The sequence below is a fragment of the Schistocerca cancellata genome, chromosome 1, assembly GCF_023864275.1.
Source record: "Schistocerca cancellata isolate TAMUIC-IGC-003103 chromosome 1, iqSchCanc2.1, whole genome shotgun sequence".
NCBI lineage: Eukaryota > Metazoa > Arthropoda > Insecta > Orthoptera > Acrididae > Schistocerca > Schistocerca cancellata.
In genome coordinates this window covers 390,149,795-390,165,445 of record NC_064626.1, presented here as the reverse complement: position 1 = coordinate 390,165,445, position 15,651 = coordinate 390,149,795, and the positions used below count along the sequence as shown (strand labels likewise).

Here is a 15,651-nt window from a genome sequence, read left to right as displayed (position 1 = left end):
CAACTCTTATAACTGCCATCTGGTTTCTGTAAAAATTGTAAATAGCCTTTCTCTGCCTATGTTTTATCCCTGCCACCGTCAGAATCTGAAAGAGAGTATTCCAGTCAACATTGTCAAAAGCTTTCTCTAAGTCTACAAATTCTAGAAACGTAGGTTTGCCCTTCCTTAATCTAGCTTCTAAGATGAGTCGGTATTGCCTCACGTGTTCCAACATTTCTACGGAATCCAAACTGTATTTAACACTAATGGATGTCTGTATTTAACACTAATGGATTTACACATAATAGTATCTAGATACACAATTTGGGGTCCACTTACAAAGAGTATTTCTTCCATCACTCTCACTCTCATAAAATTTCATCACAAGCTCTACATTCAGATTCTTGCATACTCCAAAATCATTCTGCCGCATAATACACTTTCTGATCCAACATCAACATGGTTGTTTTTATCTACTCTCTCAGTGTTCTCAGACACTTACAGAAAGTACTCAAAAGGAAATAAAAGTGAAAATTTGCCCCAAGTGTAAATAATTATGCAGATACTATCTAATAGTACCAAACTTTTGAGAGCAAAAAACCTCTCACATGTATCTCAGCCCTAAGACTGACCACTTACACCTTCTGGACTAGTCTCATGTAGTGTCTCCTCGATGTAGCAAGGATCTTCCCTTGTCAGGTTGGACGATGCCAACGCTTACTCTCTTTTTGTATTCAGGGATCATTGATACCTTGACCACCCTAGGGTGGTATTACAAGTTGGAATGTGCATCGAGACTCTCTGCTGGGAGCTTCATCTAACCTCTTGGAAGGCCTACCTGTTCGTCCTTCCCCCAGACCACAAATTTGGGCAAGTGTATTTCAGTGATCTAAACTTTGTTCTCATGAGCTTCCCACATCTGTTCCTCGCAGTTCTTCAGAAGCCTGAGGGTTGTGCTGATGGCTCCAAAACCATGGATTGGGTATTGGATAGGATTTGCTTTTACCTCTCATGCCAGTCAGGAACATGTGGTTTTTGTTACAATGGATCTGATGGCCATTAATAGTGCCCTATGTTTTATTAATCAGACCTCGATCACATTTTAATTTGTAATGACTACATGATCAGTCTCCAGGCCATTAATAGGTATTACAAGAGTAACACTAAGATACCAGCTATTCATTACCTTCTCTCTGACCTTAGTCATACTGCCAGTCCAATTGCCTTTCTCTGGATTGCAAGTCATGTGTGCGTCCCCGATCATTTTGATAAAGAAGCAATTACTTGCCCAACATTTGCAGGTGCAAATTACTCGGAGTCTGAACAGCAACTAGTGAGCTACTGCCCCCTCTAATAAATTCCACAATATCGAGCAGACTAATGCTGTGCAGTGCTCCTACATCTGTTGATCCCAAAAAGAATCAACTGTCCTATATCACCTCTGCATCTCAGATAACACAGAATTTTATTTTATGTAATGAGCCAGCTCCCATATTATGGTTGCGGAGCCTTTACAGACAGCAGCCCCTTCCTTCTGGCTATCCCTGATAAACATGCTCGTCTGGATTCTTTGCCTTTAGTACCAGTGTATGAATCACAAATAGTTGAAATGGTTGTCCATATACTCTGTGAAAGTTATTTTTATGCTCAGGAACATTTTAATCTCTATCAGCTGCCTTGGTCTCCCTCTTTTGGTCTGTTTTGATTGCTCTTAGACAAGATTAGCCCCTTCTGTCTGACACAACTTGTTTTCCATTGTAGGGGTAGCACTCTTTTGAATAGTGGGTGCTTTTCCCCCTCTTTAATAATTTACTTATATGTGGGGCAGTTATTGGAGGGATGTCACAGGGTTCACTTACTGGCCCCACACACCTTCTAAAATGATTATTTCTGTAAATTGGAGGGGATCACTGCTGTCACCTGCATTTGGACATTGCGTGGTATCAGCGGCGATGAATGAAAATGTGTACTGGACCAGGGTTTGAACCTGGGGTCTTCTGCTTACTAGGCAGGTTCATTAACCACTGATTATTTCTCCCACATTATTTCATTGTATACTTATAAGGATATGGTGTCTGTTCTTCCGGACATGTCCGAAAGAATAGACACCATTGATGACCTGCAGCCGTCTAGAACGAAATTAGAATTATATTAATACCTTCAGCTGCTGACGGGCGTTGATATATATCAACGGGGACAGGAAAATGTGTGCCCCGACCGGGACTCGAACCCAGGATCTACTGCTTACGTGGCAGGCACACTATCCATCTGAGCCACCAAGGGCACTAATTTCATTCTAGATGGCTGCAGGTAATCAATGGTGTATGTTCTTTCGGACATGTATATAGTTCTGGCAATACCAGCCATGACCTTCTTCTGTGCGAATGCACACACATTCCCCGAACTCTTACGGGACTTGGTAAGAATGTCTTCCACAAGTAATGAGTGTGTTGGGGTGGGACACTACGAATGTAGTGTGTGGACATACAAGGTGAGAATGTGGGTCTCGCAGGAGGTGTGCAGTCGCATTATCCTCCGTGCCCTTGGTGGCTCAGATGGATAGGGCATCTGCCATGTAAGCAGGAGATCCCAAGTTCGAGTCCCGGTCGGGGCACACATTTTTACCTGTCCCCATTGATGTATATCAACGCCCATTAGCAGCTGAAGGTATTAATATAATTCTAATTTATTTTATTGTTGTCAGTCTAACTGATGTCCGTTACATGGTTAGCCTTCATACTATTACTATTGCTGATCTCCTGACAAAAAGACATTCCTTACTTTGGTCTTTGCCCGTATTCAGGTTGGAGAGGGGTAGGATGTAGATGAGGTTTTTCTCACCACGGATGAGCAATGGGAGACCACTCGTCTGCTCTGACATATGTACCAGCCTAACTTATATGTATTTACTTCTCCTTAAATTAATGAGTCATTCCACTAGTCTGTACCCTGACCGATTTGTTTGTTTTTTTCCTGTTCTTAAGGCAATTATCAAAACTAAATCACTCAGTTAATTGCCTAGCAGACCTCACTTTTTGTATGGTTCTCACACTAAAAGTCCGTATTTCACACTTAGTAGACAAACTAGTAATATGCTGATTGTAAGCTTGACCCATCAGAATCTTCATTCAGAAAACTGTTTTCCATAAGTACTCCAGGCCATTACTACTACTACTACTACTACTACTACTACTACTACTACTACTACTACTGTTATTATTATTATTATTATTATTATTATTATTACTACAAAAAGGGCACTCCCCGTTATAGAGAAACTTGCTGTTATTTTTGGGAATATGAAAAATCCAACAAGTCGAGCAATCTTGGAAATGACGATGACTTCACTAGGACATTAAAACTTATTTTGAATCACACTGAAATTCATTCTTTTCTCGAAAAATCACGGGTGGGACAGGACAGTGGAGAAATGATTGTGGTACATGAAGTATCCTCTGCCCGCACTATAAGGTTGCTTGTGTAGTATGCAGGTGTAACTTTTTGTTAAATAGTAAGTCTAATAATGTTTTTGAATGATTATTACTGAACAAAAAATTTCCTATGTTACAGATATGATAAGACGAAGAGTTCTGCGGACACGATCAATAAAAATGCTGGTTTTAGATGAAGCTGATGAAATGTTAAACAAAGGTTTCAAAGAACAGATATATGATGTATATCGATACCTTCCACCAGCTACTCAGGTATTTGACCATTCTGAAGGAACGTTTTTTTGTAATAGTTTTGTAAATTGTGTTGGAATGGGTTCTGATGGTTCTAAAGCTAGTTCAGAATTGTTGCTTGCTACTAAATGTATTTATTTTTCAGGTGGTGCTTATTTCTGCGACACTTCCTCATGAAATTTTGGAAATGACAAGTAAATTCATGACAGATCCAATAAGGATTTTAGTAAAACGGTAAGAATAAAGTTGCACTTAAAGTAAATGAAACGCTTTTATCTGAATGTTTTCTAAGAAGCATACACATGCAATTTTAAGCCTGGTTTACACCAGAGCAAATGGAAGTGAACACAAGTGAGCGAACATTCGTACCGAGCGAGATGGCGCAGTGGTTAGCACACTGGACTTGCATTCGGGAGGACGACAGTTCAATCCCGCGTCCGGCCATCCTGATTTAGTTTTTCCGTGATTTCCCTAAATCGCTCCAGGCAAATGCCGGGATGGTTCCTTTAAAAGGGCACGGCCGACTTCCTCCACCATCCTTCCCTAATCTAATGAGACCGATGACCTCGCTGTTTGGTCTCTTCCCCCAAACAACCCCCCCCCCCCCCCCCCCCCCATACAACCATACAGCTAACATTCGCAGACAATTCACAGCTGCTCACTACCATTCAGTGAACAAGTGTTTACATTAGAGGAAACAGAAGAGAATGTGAGATAATAAGCAAACCCTAAGAAAGCTGCATTGCTGTGTTTTGGCACCAATAATCACCATAAATTTTGAGGAAAAAAATTATAGCACCCTTTTCAAGGTTTCCATTACACTCGAAATTTAATGTTGCAACAGTGCATATGGAGTACACAAATTGTTATATTTACGGATCAATAGCAAAAGCAGTTCCAAGGTTCCAGGTATTGACCCACGCTGCAACATCCATATTGGCATGTGTTGTAGCCTCCTCAGGCGGCAATGCAGGTGCTGATTGTGGCATCCAGTTGATATTACATTAGCGAATACTCTATTGGGATATGTTATGCCACACCTGCTCGACCTGTTCACATAGTTCTGTAAGAGTTGTTGGTTGATGAGTCGCACAATTCACTTCCTGTCCCTTCGTATCCCACATGTGCTCGAGGGGAGACAAATCTGGAATTTGTGCCAGGGAAGTTGCTGCATGTCTTGCAGGACACTTTTAGTTTTCGTGGGCAGTGTGTGGGCGAATGCCATCATGTTGGAACAACACATCACCTTGTTGCAAGAACAACAAAAGAATGGGTCGAACACCATCCTGCATGTACGAAGTGCTGGTTAGCATCCCCTCCAGAAGCACCAGAGATGTAAGAGAATTTTAGGGTATTGCACTCCAAATGGTTCAAATGGCTGTGAGCAGTATGGGACTTAACATCTGAGGTCATCACTCCCCTAGAACTTAGAACTGCTTAAACCTAACTAACCTAAGGACATCACACACATCCATGCCCGAGGCAGAATTCGAACATGCGACCATAGCAGTCACGTGCTTCCAGACTGTAGCACCTAGAACCACTCGGCCACTATTGCACTCCAAACCATAAGACCCGAGATGGGGGCCAGTGTTTCTTGGATGTATGAACTCTACTAGACAGCACTCGCGAGGTCTACATTGTGCAGATGACCATAACTTCCACATAGGCAGACTCTGCTTTCATCACTGAAGAGCACTGTGCGCCATTCCATCTTCCAGGTGATCCTCTGTCAGCACCAGTTGAGCGATACATGTCGATGTGGTGGAAGACAGGCTAGAGGTCCACATGCCCATAGTCCCACTGCTAATAACTGCTTTGCAACAGTTCGCATTGAAAGACATTACAGGCGAACCACACAAGAAGCTTGCTGGAGGATTATCGAGAGAAAAGATGACACATCGCTGAAAGAAAATGGAATGGACTAAGGCTGAAAGAGAATGTATGGAACTGCCCAAGAAGAAGAATGAAACAAGGAAGTTCTTTATAAAAGTGAACAATGCTAGAAGATGATATGCTCCAACAACCAGCTTGATTAGAGATGAAAGAGGAAACATAATAACTGAGAGTAAACAGACTCTGGAAAGATGGCAATGATACCTTAATGACCTGGATATCTATAATGATTGTGAGCAAGGATTGGATGATGAACAGCCACTGGATGGCCTAGGGTTAGAGGACGTTAAAAAAGCTTTAAGGAAGCTGAAGAATAACAAGGCTCCCGGCAGATAGCTTTCCAGCAGAACTGCTAAAATGTGAAGGAGCAACGTTAGAGCAGTTTTTGTTTGAACTTGTCACTCTCATATGGGTACAGGAAAGGATACTAGATGAATGGAATAAGGAATATTATGTCCCATATATAAAAAGGGCGACCAAATGGAGTGTAGAAACCACCCCAGGATAATCCTCCTGAACTTTGGGAACTTTGTGTCATTTTTGATTGACTACTCTCAAAGGTGGATAAAGAAATTGGAATATATCAAAGCGGATTTCAATGAGGAAGGTCAACAATAGACCAGATTTTCAACCTGTGCCAAACTTTGGAGAAAACTGTTGAATATAGAATTGGAATACATCATCTCTTTATTGACTTTAAGGTTGCATACTGCAGCATCAGTAGAAACCAGTTGTTTGATGGTCTACAGGAGATGGGGATACATGGAAAGCTCCTGAGAATGGTTAAAATGATACTGTCTGATGTAAGAAGCTGCATTCAAGTTCGAGGAAGTTACTCAGACCCTCTCATCATCATCATCATCATCATCATCATTTAAGACTGATTATGCCTTTCAGCGTTCAGCCTGGAGCATAGCCCCCCTTATACAGTTCCTCCATGATCCCCTATTCAGTGCTAACATTGATGCCTCTTCTGATGTTAAACCTATTACTTCAAAATCATTCTTAACCGAATCCAGGTACCTCCTCCTCGGTCTGCCCCGACTCCTCCTACCCTCTACTGCTGAATCCATGAGTCTCTTGGGTAACCTTGCTTCTCCTATGCGTGTAACATGACCCCACCATCTAAGCCTGTTCGCCCTGACTGCTATATCTATAGAGTTCATTCCCAGTTTTTCTTTGATTTCTTCATTGTGGACACCCTCCTGCCATTGTTCCCATCTACTAGTACCTGCAATCATCCTAGCTACTTTCATATCCGTAACCTCAACCTTGTTGATAAGGTAACCTGAATCCGCCCAGCTTTCGCTCCCATACAACAAAGTTGGTCGAAAGATTGAACGGTGCACAGATAACTTAGTCTTGGTACTGACTTCCTTCTTGCAGAAGAGAGTAGATCGTAGCTGAGCGCTCACTACATTAGCTTTGCTACACCTCGCTTCCAGTTCTTTCACTATGTTGCCATCCTGTGAGAATATGCATCCTAAGTACTTGAAACCGTCCACCTGTTCTAACTTTGTTCCTCCTATTTGGCACTCAATCCGTTTATATTTCTTTCCCACTGACATTACTTTCGTTTTGGAGATGCTAATCTTCATACCATAGTCCTTACATTTCTGATCTAGCTCTGAAATATTACTTTGCAAACTTTCAATCGAATCTGCCATCACAACTAAGTCATCCGCATATGCAAGACTGCTTATTTTGTGTTCACATATCTTAATCTCACCCAGCCAGTCTATTGTTTTCAACATATGATCCATGAATAATATGAAAAACAGTGGAGACAGGTTGCAGCCTTGTCTTACCCCTGAAACTACTCTGAACCATGAACTCAATTTACCATCAACTCTAACTGCTGCCTGACTATCCATGTAAAGACATTTAATTGCTTGCAAAAGTTTGCCTCGTATTCCATAATCTTGTAGAACAGACAATAACTTCCTCCTAGGAACCTGGTCATATGCCTTTTCTAGATCTATAAAGCATAGATACAATTCCCTGTTCCACTCATAACACTTCTCCATTATTTGCCGTAAGCTGAAGATGTGGTCCTGACAACCTCTAGGAGGCCTAAACCCACACTGATTTTCATCCAATTGGTCCTCAACTAATACTCGAACTTTCCTTTCAACAATACCCGAGAAGATTTTACCCACAATGCTGATTAAAGAGGTACCTCTGTAGTTGTTACAATCTTTTCTGTTTCCATGTTTAAAGATTGGTGTGATTACTGCTTTTGTCCAGTCTGATGGAACCTGTCCCGACTCCCAGGCCATTTCAATTATCCTGTGTAGCCATTTAAGACCTGACATTCCACTGTATTTGATGAGTTCTGACTTAATTTCATCCACCCCAGCCGCTTTATTGCACTGCAATCTATTGACCATTTTTTCTACTTCCTCAAATGTGATCCTATTTCCATCATCATTCCTATCCCATTCTACCTCGAAATCTGAAACATTACTGATCGCATTATCACCTACATTGAGCAACTCTTCAAAATATTCCCTCCATCTTCCCAAGGCATCCACAGGATTCACCAGCAGTTTTCCTGACCTGTCCAAAATACTTGTCATTTCCTTCTTACCTCCCTTTCGAAGACTGCTAATTACACTCCAGAATGGTTTTCTAGCAGCTTGACCCATAGTCTCCAACCTGTTTCCAAAGTCTTCCCACGATTTCTTCTTGGATGCTGCAATTATCTGTTTGGCTTTGTTTCTTTCTTCAACATAACTTTCTCTGTCTACCTGGGTTCTGGTATGTAGCCATTTTTGATACGCCTTCTTTTCCCTTTTACAGGCTGCCTTGACTGTATCATTCCACCAAGCTGTTTGCTTCTTCCTACTTTTACACACTACTGTTCCAAGACATTCTTTAGCCACTTCTAGTATTGTGTCCCTGTACCTTGTCCATTCCTTTTCCAATGACTGTAATTGGCTACATTCAACTAACTGGTACCTTTCTGAGATCGCTGTTATATACTTGTGCCTGATTTCCATATCCTGAAGTTTCTCCACTCTTATCCTCCTACATATGGACCTGACCTCCTGTACTTTTGGCCTCACAATCCCAATTTCACTGCAGATTAAATAATGATCAGTGTCATCAAAGAATCCCCTGAATACACGTGTGTCCCTCACAGCCTTCCTGAATTCCTGATCTGTTATTATATAGTCAATGACAGATCTGGTTCCCCTGCCTTCCCAAGTATACCGGTGAATGTTCTTATGTTTAAAAAAGGAGTTTGTGATTACTAAGCCCATACTGGCACAGAAATCCAAGAGTTGTTTCCCGTTCCTGTTGGCCTCCATATCCTCTCCAAATTTACCCATAACCTTTTCATACCCTTCTGTTCGATTTCCAATCCTGGCGTTAAAATCACCCATGAGCAGAACACCGTCCTTGTCCTTTACTCTAACAACTACATCACTGAGTGCCTCATAAAAACTATCCATCTTATCTTGATCTGTCCCTTCGCGAATATACTGACACAATCCTAATTTTCTTGCTAGACACTGTCAAATCTATCCACATCAGTCGTTCGTTTACATACCTTATTGCAACTACGCTGGGTTCCATTTCTTTCCTGATGTAAAGCCCTACACCCCATTGTGCTATTCCTGCTTTGACTCCTGACAGGTAGATCTTGTATTCTCCCACTTCCTCTTCTTTCTCACCCCTTATCCGAATGTCACTAACAGCTAAAACGTCCAGCCCCATCTTACTTGCAGCCTCTGCCAGCTCTACCTTCTTCCCAGAGTAGCCCCCATTGATATTAATAGCTCCCCATCTCATTACCATTTGTTTGCCAAGTCGTATCTTAGGAGTCCCTGGTTTGTCAGTTAGAGGTGGGACTCTGTCACCTCTAAAGGTCCGAGGCATTTTGCTCTGATTGTTGCCAACATCATATTTAAAGTACCAGGGAAGCAGGTTGCTAGCCTTACTTGCCCCGAGTCCCATTGGGTTTTACCCCTAACGGCTGAGGGACTAACTGATGGATTTGGTAGTCTTTGCCGTATGAGCACAAAGGTGACCACGACTCAGAATATGTTGGCTGCATCAAGGAGATGCATTAATATGCTTATTATTTAATGTAGCACTCGAGAAGGTGATTAGGGAAGCAGACCTACAAACCAAGGACACCATCTTCTACAAGTTGGTGCAAATTTTAGCATATGGATATGACGTAGACATCATAGCATGGACAGCACCAGCACTGAAAGAAGCTTTTACAGCCCTAAGTCAAGCACGTAAGAAGATGGATCTTATGATAAACTAAGATAAAACTAAATATATGGCCTTTGGGAAAGTGTATCAACCCAGTATGCAATCATCTTTCAATGTGAATAGATACACATTTGAAAGAATTGATAGCTTCAAGTGTCTTGGTTCCACTGTCGCTTGCTTTAATGACATCTCATCTGAAATTAAGATTAGGCTGATATCAGCATTACCTTGAGTAATGCTTTACATTGAATTCACCCAAAATGAACTACACTAACCAAATATAATGCTGATTTTGTTTTGTGAAGTTTCGTGCAATAAATTATTGGAATGGTGACATAGTGGCAGCACACCTTTTCTGGAACTGATAATAATAGAGCATCATGATGATTGTCAGTTATGCCAGATACCAGTAGTACTATCAGTACGTTTATGCATTGGTAAAATTGTCCTAAATATTTTCCCATTAAGCAGAAATGAATGGATCACAATTATAATTAGTTTTAACAATAACAACATGAAAAGAATAGAATGCTACTCATCTTATAGAGGAGATGTTGAGTCGCAGGCAGACACAGCAAAAAGACTGCTATACGTTTTAGCTTTTGACCAAAAGGTCTCCATCTGAAGTAGAAAATGCACACGCGTTCACACAAGCACAAGTAGCATACACGTGACATTGGCTCTGGCTGCTGTGGCCATCCTTGAGTTCCCTTGCAAGTTGGGGGATGTATGTTTACTACAGCTAATTAAGTGATAATTGATGAATAAATCATAGTGTGTAAGTGGGAGAACATCAGTATTTTTGCGATTCTCTAAGACCTACACTGTATATCTATAAATGTCAAACAATAATATTATAGTAAACAGTCAGTGAGCGCAGACAAACTGCCTTCAGTTGTGTTCAGTTCGCTTTCGCACTTGTTCTGCTGGTAGTCAGTCTTTTAGAAATTTAAACTGTTGCAGTTAATCAGCATTATAACTGCACTGAATGTACAGGAGAAATAATAAAAGTCTCATTATAATGAAAAAATGCAGATTTTATTATTGTTAGTCAAGTTTACAATGAAAGTATTATATTTACCTCTGATTTTTGCATATCGCACAACATCCTGGGCTGGCTGAATAAAGGAAATCTTCAGACTATGAAATTACTAGTTCCTAGATGAGAGGAGCACTCTTTAGAGATGCTTATCATTGTAATACACTGTATGGAAATGATGCTAAAATTATATAATGGTAAAAAATAGGGAACTAGCTTGTATATCTATGACTATGATTGACGGAGAGAGTATTTTGGTATCAGAGTATACATTCTAAAGGGGAGGGGGAAAAAATGCAATTTTCCTAAGATACTTCATTCTAGACCCACAAATCTAATCACTCATCTGTGAAGCTCAGCAATTACATACCACAGAGGCAAATAATTTGTTAAATTAGAGGGGTAACAGGTCACTTAAGGACCCAGAGGGGATCCCATTTTAGGAGGAAATGGGACTTCTTCTAACCTACAACCACCTCCCTACCTCTTTCCTGCCATGAAAGCTTGTACTCTTTATTTATTTTGACTGTGTCTATTAACTATTACCTCGTGAATGTTAATACTCACTAGCCCACCTTTTTCTTTGTGAATTAATAAGTTTCTGGATTGAAATTTATTTATTTATTTTTTCAATGACTTTGTTTAATTAATTGGGTATCAGAAGTATGACATACTTCTCATTAACACCTGTATACTGCCTTTCTTAAATACAAAGAGCTGCACTTTGATGTTAAAATAATTTTGCAAGAATAAAAATGTATTTTTTTGCCAACAGTGATGAGCTGACTCTGGAAGGAATAAAACAGTTCTTTGTAGCTGTAGAAAGAGAAGAATGGAAGTTTGATACTTTGTGTGACCTTTATGATACTTTAACTATAACACAAGCTGTTATATTTTGCAACACAAAAAGGAAGGTAATGAAATTTTTTAATATATTTATTCACTTTCATTGAATGTAATGTTGCAAATCTGACTACCAATGGTTCAGTAGTAAGATGCACATAATTTTTCATTTTGTCTTTATCATATAAGGTTCATTTTTAATGATTTAGGAGTAAAGGAAACAACTCACTGAATATTGGAAGTGTTGAGTTTGTTGACATATCAACAGGCTCACATAAAAGAATGAAACTTCGCCAACTGTTAGACGAATCCTTTTCAAGCTACAATAAGTGTCAGCGTCACTCCCCCTCCTCCCCCCTACATAAACGATCAGACAGAGAGAGAGAAGGGAACCACTTGGTGATATAAATAAGGGTCAGTCACATCCACACTGCACTGTCAAACTGTGGACATGGGAAACGTTAGTGGCTGCACTAGAGTTAATTACGTGCATCATAGAAAGAGCCCTGACCCTCGTTGTGGACAGAAGATGTTTATATAATACTGTTGTCTGATACATTGTCCAAGATTCCCTTTTTGGAAGTTAAGATGTGAACCACGCACTTGCAACTTTGAATACTTTCAGTTGTTGAATGATTTCCTGTTTGTTTATTACAAGCTTAACAGAAGATACTGTTGACTTCACTGTGTAGCTGCAGATCTTGAAATGCCTGTACATGATCTTTGTATTAAGAAGCATAGTTATAACTTTCCAGTTTATGTGGTGCCCATGCTCACTCTAAGCTGTGACCTCTAACTGATGCTGTGGCCAGAGTTTTTATAGTACCAAAATTATGCTGGCAGGAGTATTTGAGTTACCTTTTCCATATCACTGAGCCAAGCGATTTAGGTAAAGTAGTTTCAGAGAATCTGCCACAGAAATCTTGAAATGCTGAAATTGGCTTTTATGGATGATGCAATGGGGCAAACTCAAGTGGGTAAACGGTTCTCCCATTTCAAAAGTCGTGAAATGTCAATTGATGACAAATCCCACTCATCAATTACCAGTGGAAGAAACCTGATTTGTGGCAGTTGGACAACCTGTTTTACCACATCAATAATGTCCCGGCTCACACAGTGCAGTGTGTGCATGTGTGCGCCATTTTTTTTTACTAAAAATGGAACATCCCTGTGCTTCAGACACCCAACTTTACCCCTTAGAAAAAGAATGGAAGCACTAGCGGGCATTGCAGAAGAGGAATTAAAAAAGAAAAAAGGAAGTTTCTAACAGTGGAATGAACGGTTAAATGTGTTTTACTGCTAGTGGAGAGCACTTTGAAGGAGGTTGAAGATTGTTGTTTAAAAACTGGATAATTAAATTGTAAAAAAGTAAATTCGGTTTCTTGTAATCGGGTATGTTTGTGGAATACCGTCATACAATACTTATTTTTGTTTCGTAATTTGGCTAATTATTTTTTTTTTTCCTAATAGGTAGACTGGCTAACAGAAAAAATGCGAGAGGCAAATTTTACTGTTAGCTCAATGCATGGAGACATGCCCCAAAAGGAGCGTGATGCTATTATGAAGGAATTCCGATCAGGGCAGAGGTAAGGGCCTTTGCATCTGCTTTTGTGTAGTAACAGAGCATGTATGTACATGTGTGTGAATGCCTAATTTTGATTGATTTAATTCAGTGGAAAACATTTCCTTGTTTTCAGTCGTGTTCTTATTACAACAGATGTGTGGGCTAGAGGCATTGATGTTCAGCAAGTATCTCTTGTAATAAATTATGATTTGCCGAACAACAGAGAACTGTACATCCACAGGTAGGCAGCAAAATTATTTATTTTTCCAGTTTTATCACTTCTATACCTCTGTCTGAAATCATGTGTTTGTGTCAGTAATAGTTAGAGAACCTTGTATTTTTTTGTGGCCTCAAAGCCAACAAAAATATTTTTCATGTGAACAACCTGTTTGCAGGATTGGTCGCTCTGGCCGATTTGGGAGAAAAGGTGTTGCCATCAATTTTGTCAAAACTGATGATATAAGGATTTTGCGAGACATTGAACAATATTATTCAACTCAGATTGACGAAATGCCAATGAATGGTAAGTATCTAATATGTAGTTTGGAGAAGGTCCATTGTGGTTCTTATGGGTTCTTGTACAAAATGAACAGCATTATTTCATTAAGCTTCTGTATAATGCATCTAAGTTTGTGACTTTCTACTGTAGACTTTTTAACATTTGTTACACTAACGAAGGAATTGGTTTATTTTATATTGCTTATATGTAACTGAAATTAAGTTTTCTTTGTATGTAATGTACTCTAATTTTTATTACAGTTGCTGATTTGATATGAACAGTCTGGAGCCTAAGATGCATTTCTGCATTGATGAGAACTGGTGACCACTTGTTTTATCTGGCAGAGGAAGATTTTTTGTTTTGTATCAGATGTTTTAGTTCATATTCATTATTCTCAGTGTTATGCATTTATGTTATATCTTATCAGTTAAGTAAATAGTATTTCTTTATAATTTATTAGAGAGAGATATTCATTATTCTCAGTGTTATGCATTTATGTTATATCTTATCAGTTAAGTAAATAGTATTTCTTTATAATTTATTAGAGAGAGAGAGAGAGAGAGAGAGAGAGAGAGAGAGAGAGATAGGATTATTGGTTTCTACTTGGAACTGAGGTAGATAAATATTTTCACATTAACTGGTTGATTGATATACTTGATGTAAATATTTGTAATTTAAAAACTTCACCTTAGCTTTATACACCTAAAAATACACAGCAAATTACAGTTTGATGCCTTTCTTGTTCTTGTTGGTTTGCCTTCTGGTTGTCATGTAGTTATTTTACATTTATTTCTTACTGCAGTGGTGGGTGATTACCCAGAAAGTAGTGCTTTTTAAAAAAAAAAAAAAAAAGAGAGAGAAAGGATTACACACTCTGACCAGGCAGCAGTTACAATGACTGGGTTTTACACCCTTCTGCCCCTAACATACATTTAGCAATGCTTGTTGCTCTCATGGTTTGTCACAGTGCTGCAGATTTATGCTCCCCTTTTCCCTCCCTTCCTCTTTATGTATCTTAAAAGCATATTTGGATCTGGAGTACTTTAATTTTTAGTTATTTATGTGAAATTATTGTGAGAAAGATATCCGCATAACATTAACATTGTATCTTCTAAGTTTCTTTTTCATATTCTTATACAAAACAATCCACAAGATTTTTAGAAATGTAAATATATGTCCTAAAAAGATCATTTGTGTTTACTGAGTAACAGCAGTCGTGATGTGATGGAGGTCAGTCAGTGGCATTTTGCAGCAGAATGTGTTGTTGTTATAATTTTTTATATGTAAGTAAACAAAGTTTTGGTCAATTTCATTTCATACCAAAAAAAAGTTGCAAGCACATATGAAACGTTTGATTTTTCTAGTTTTAAATTGCCATTAGTAGGGGGAGCAGCTAAATAGGTGTGTCATAAAATTTATGTACAGGGAACAGTTTTGCTCTCGCTTGTTTGTTTAATATTTGTTATTCTCTTACTGTCCTACAAAGACAATCTACAATCACGAAATACACACACAAAAATAGACACCAAAGACCATGTGAAGTAGAATTGATAGAATAATGCTATAGGCTGGCACATCGTTTCTACAAATTTTCCATCTGCCTTTTTATATGCTTACCTATTTTATCACATATGTGACTGAAAATAATAACTGTTAGGTATCTTTTAGCCAGTTGAACAGGATTCATGCAACATTTAGTCCTATCAGCAATGGTGAAGGAGCAGATTTGCAATGGGTATTTTACTCTGAATCCTTCTTCAAACGTATAAGAATCCCTCCTTGGTATAGTAGTTTGGCTCCTAACACAAAGGATCCACATTCCATTAGTGGTATCCACATAGTACTTTTTGTGGGCTGGGATTCACTCTAGAGATCAGAAATGAACTCTGTATACTCACTTTAAATTTGCCAGCAGGTA

At 39.2% G+C, this 15,651-nt stretch overlaps 1 protein-coding gene across 1 annotated transcript in view; it reads left to right on the top strand.

Moving 5' to 3' along the window:
- Positions 1 to 14,197, top strand: part of LOC126175542 (eukaryotic initiation factor 4A-III) — a 51,164-nt gene extending 36,967 nt beyond the window's left edge. The window contains exons 4-10 of the mRNA XM_049922381.1: positions 3,550 to 3,683; positions 3,808 to 3,896; positions 11,603 to 11,741; positions 13,141 to 13,256; positions 13,368 to 13,475; positions 13,630 to 13,757; positions 13,994 to 14,197. Coding sequence (XP_049778338.1) covers positions 3,550 to 3,683; positions 3,808 to 3,896; positions 11,603 to 11,741; positions 13,141 to 13,256; positions 13,368 to 13,475; positions 13,630 to 13,757; positions 13,994 to 14,010 — 731 coding nt within the window. The 3' untranslated portion in view covers positions 14,011 to 14,197. The remainder of the gene's footprint in view (positions 1 to 3,549; positions 3,684 to 3,807; positions 3,897 to 11,602; positions 11,742 to 13,140; positions 13,257 to 13,367; positions 13,476 to 13,629; positions 13,758 to 13,993) is intronic.
- Positions 14,198 to 15,651: the final 1,454 nt, after the last annotated feature.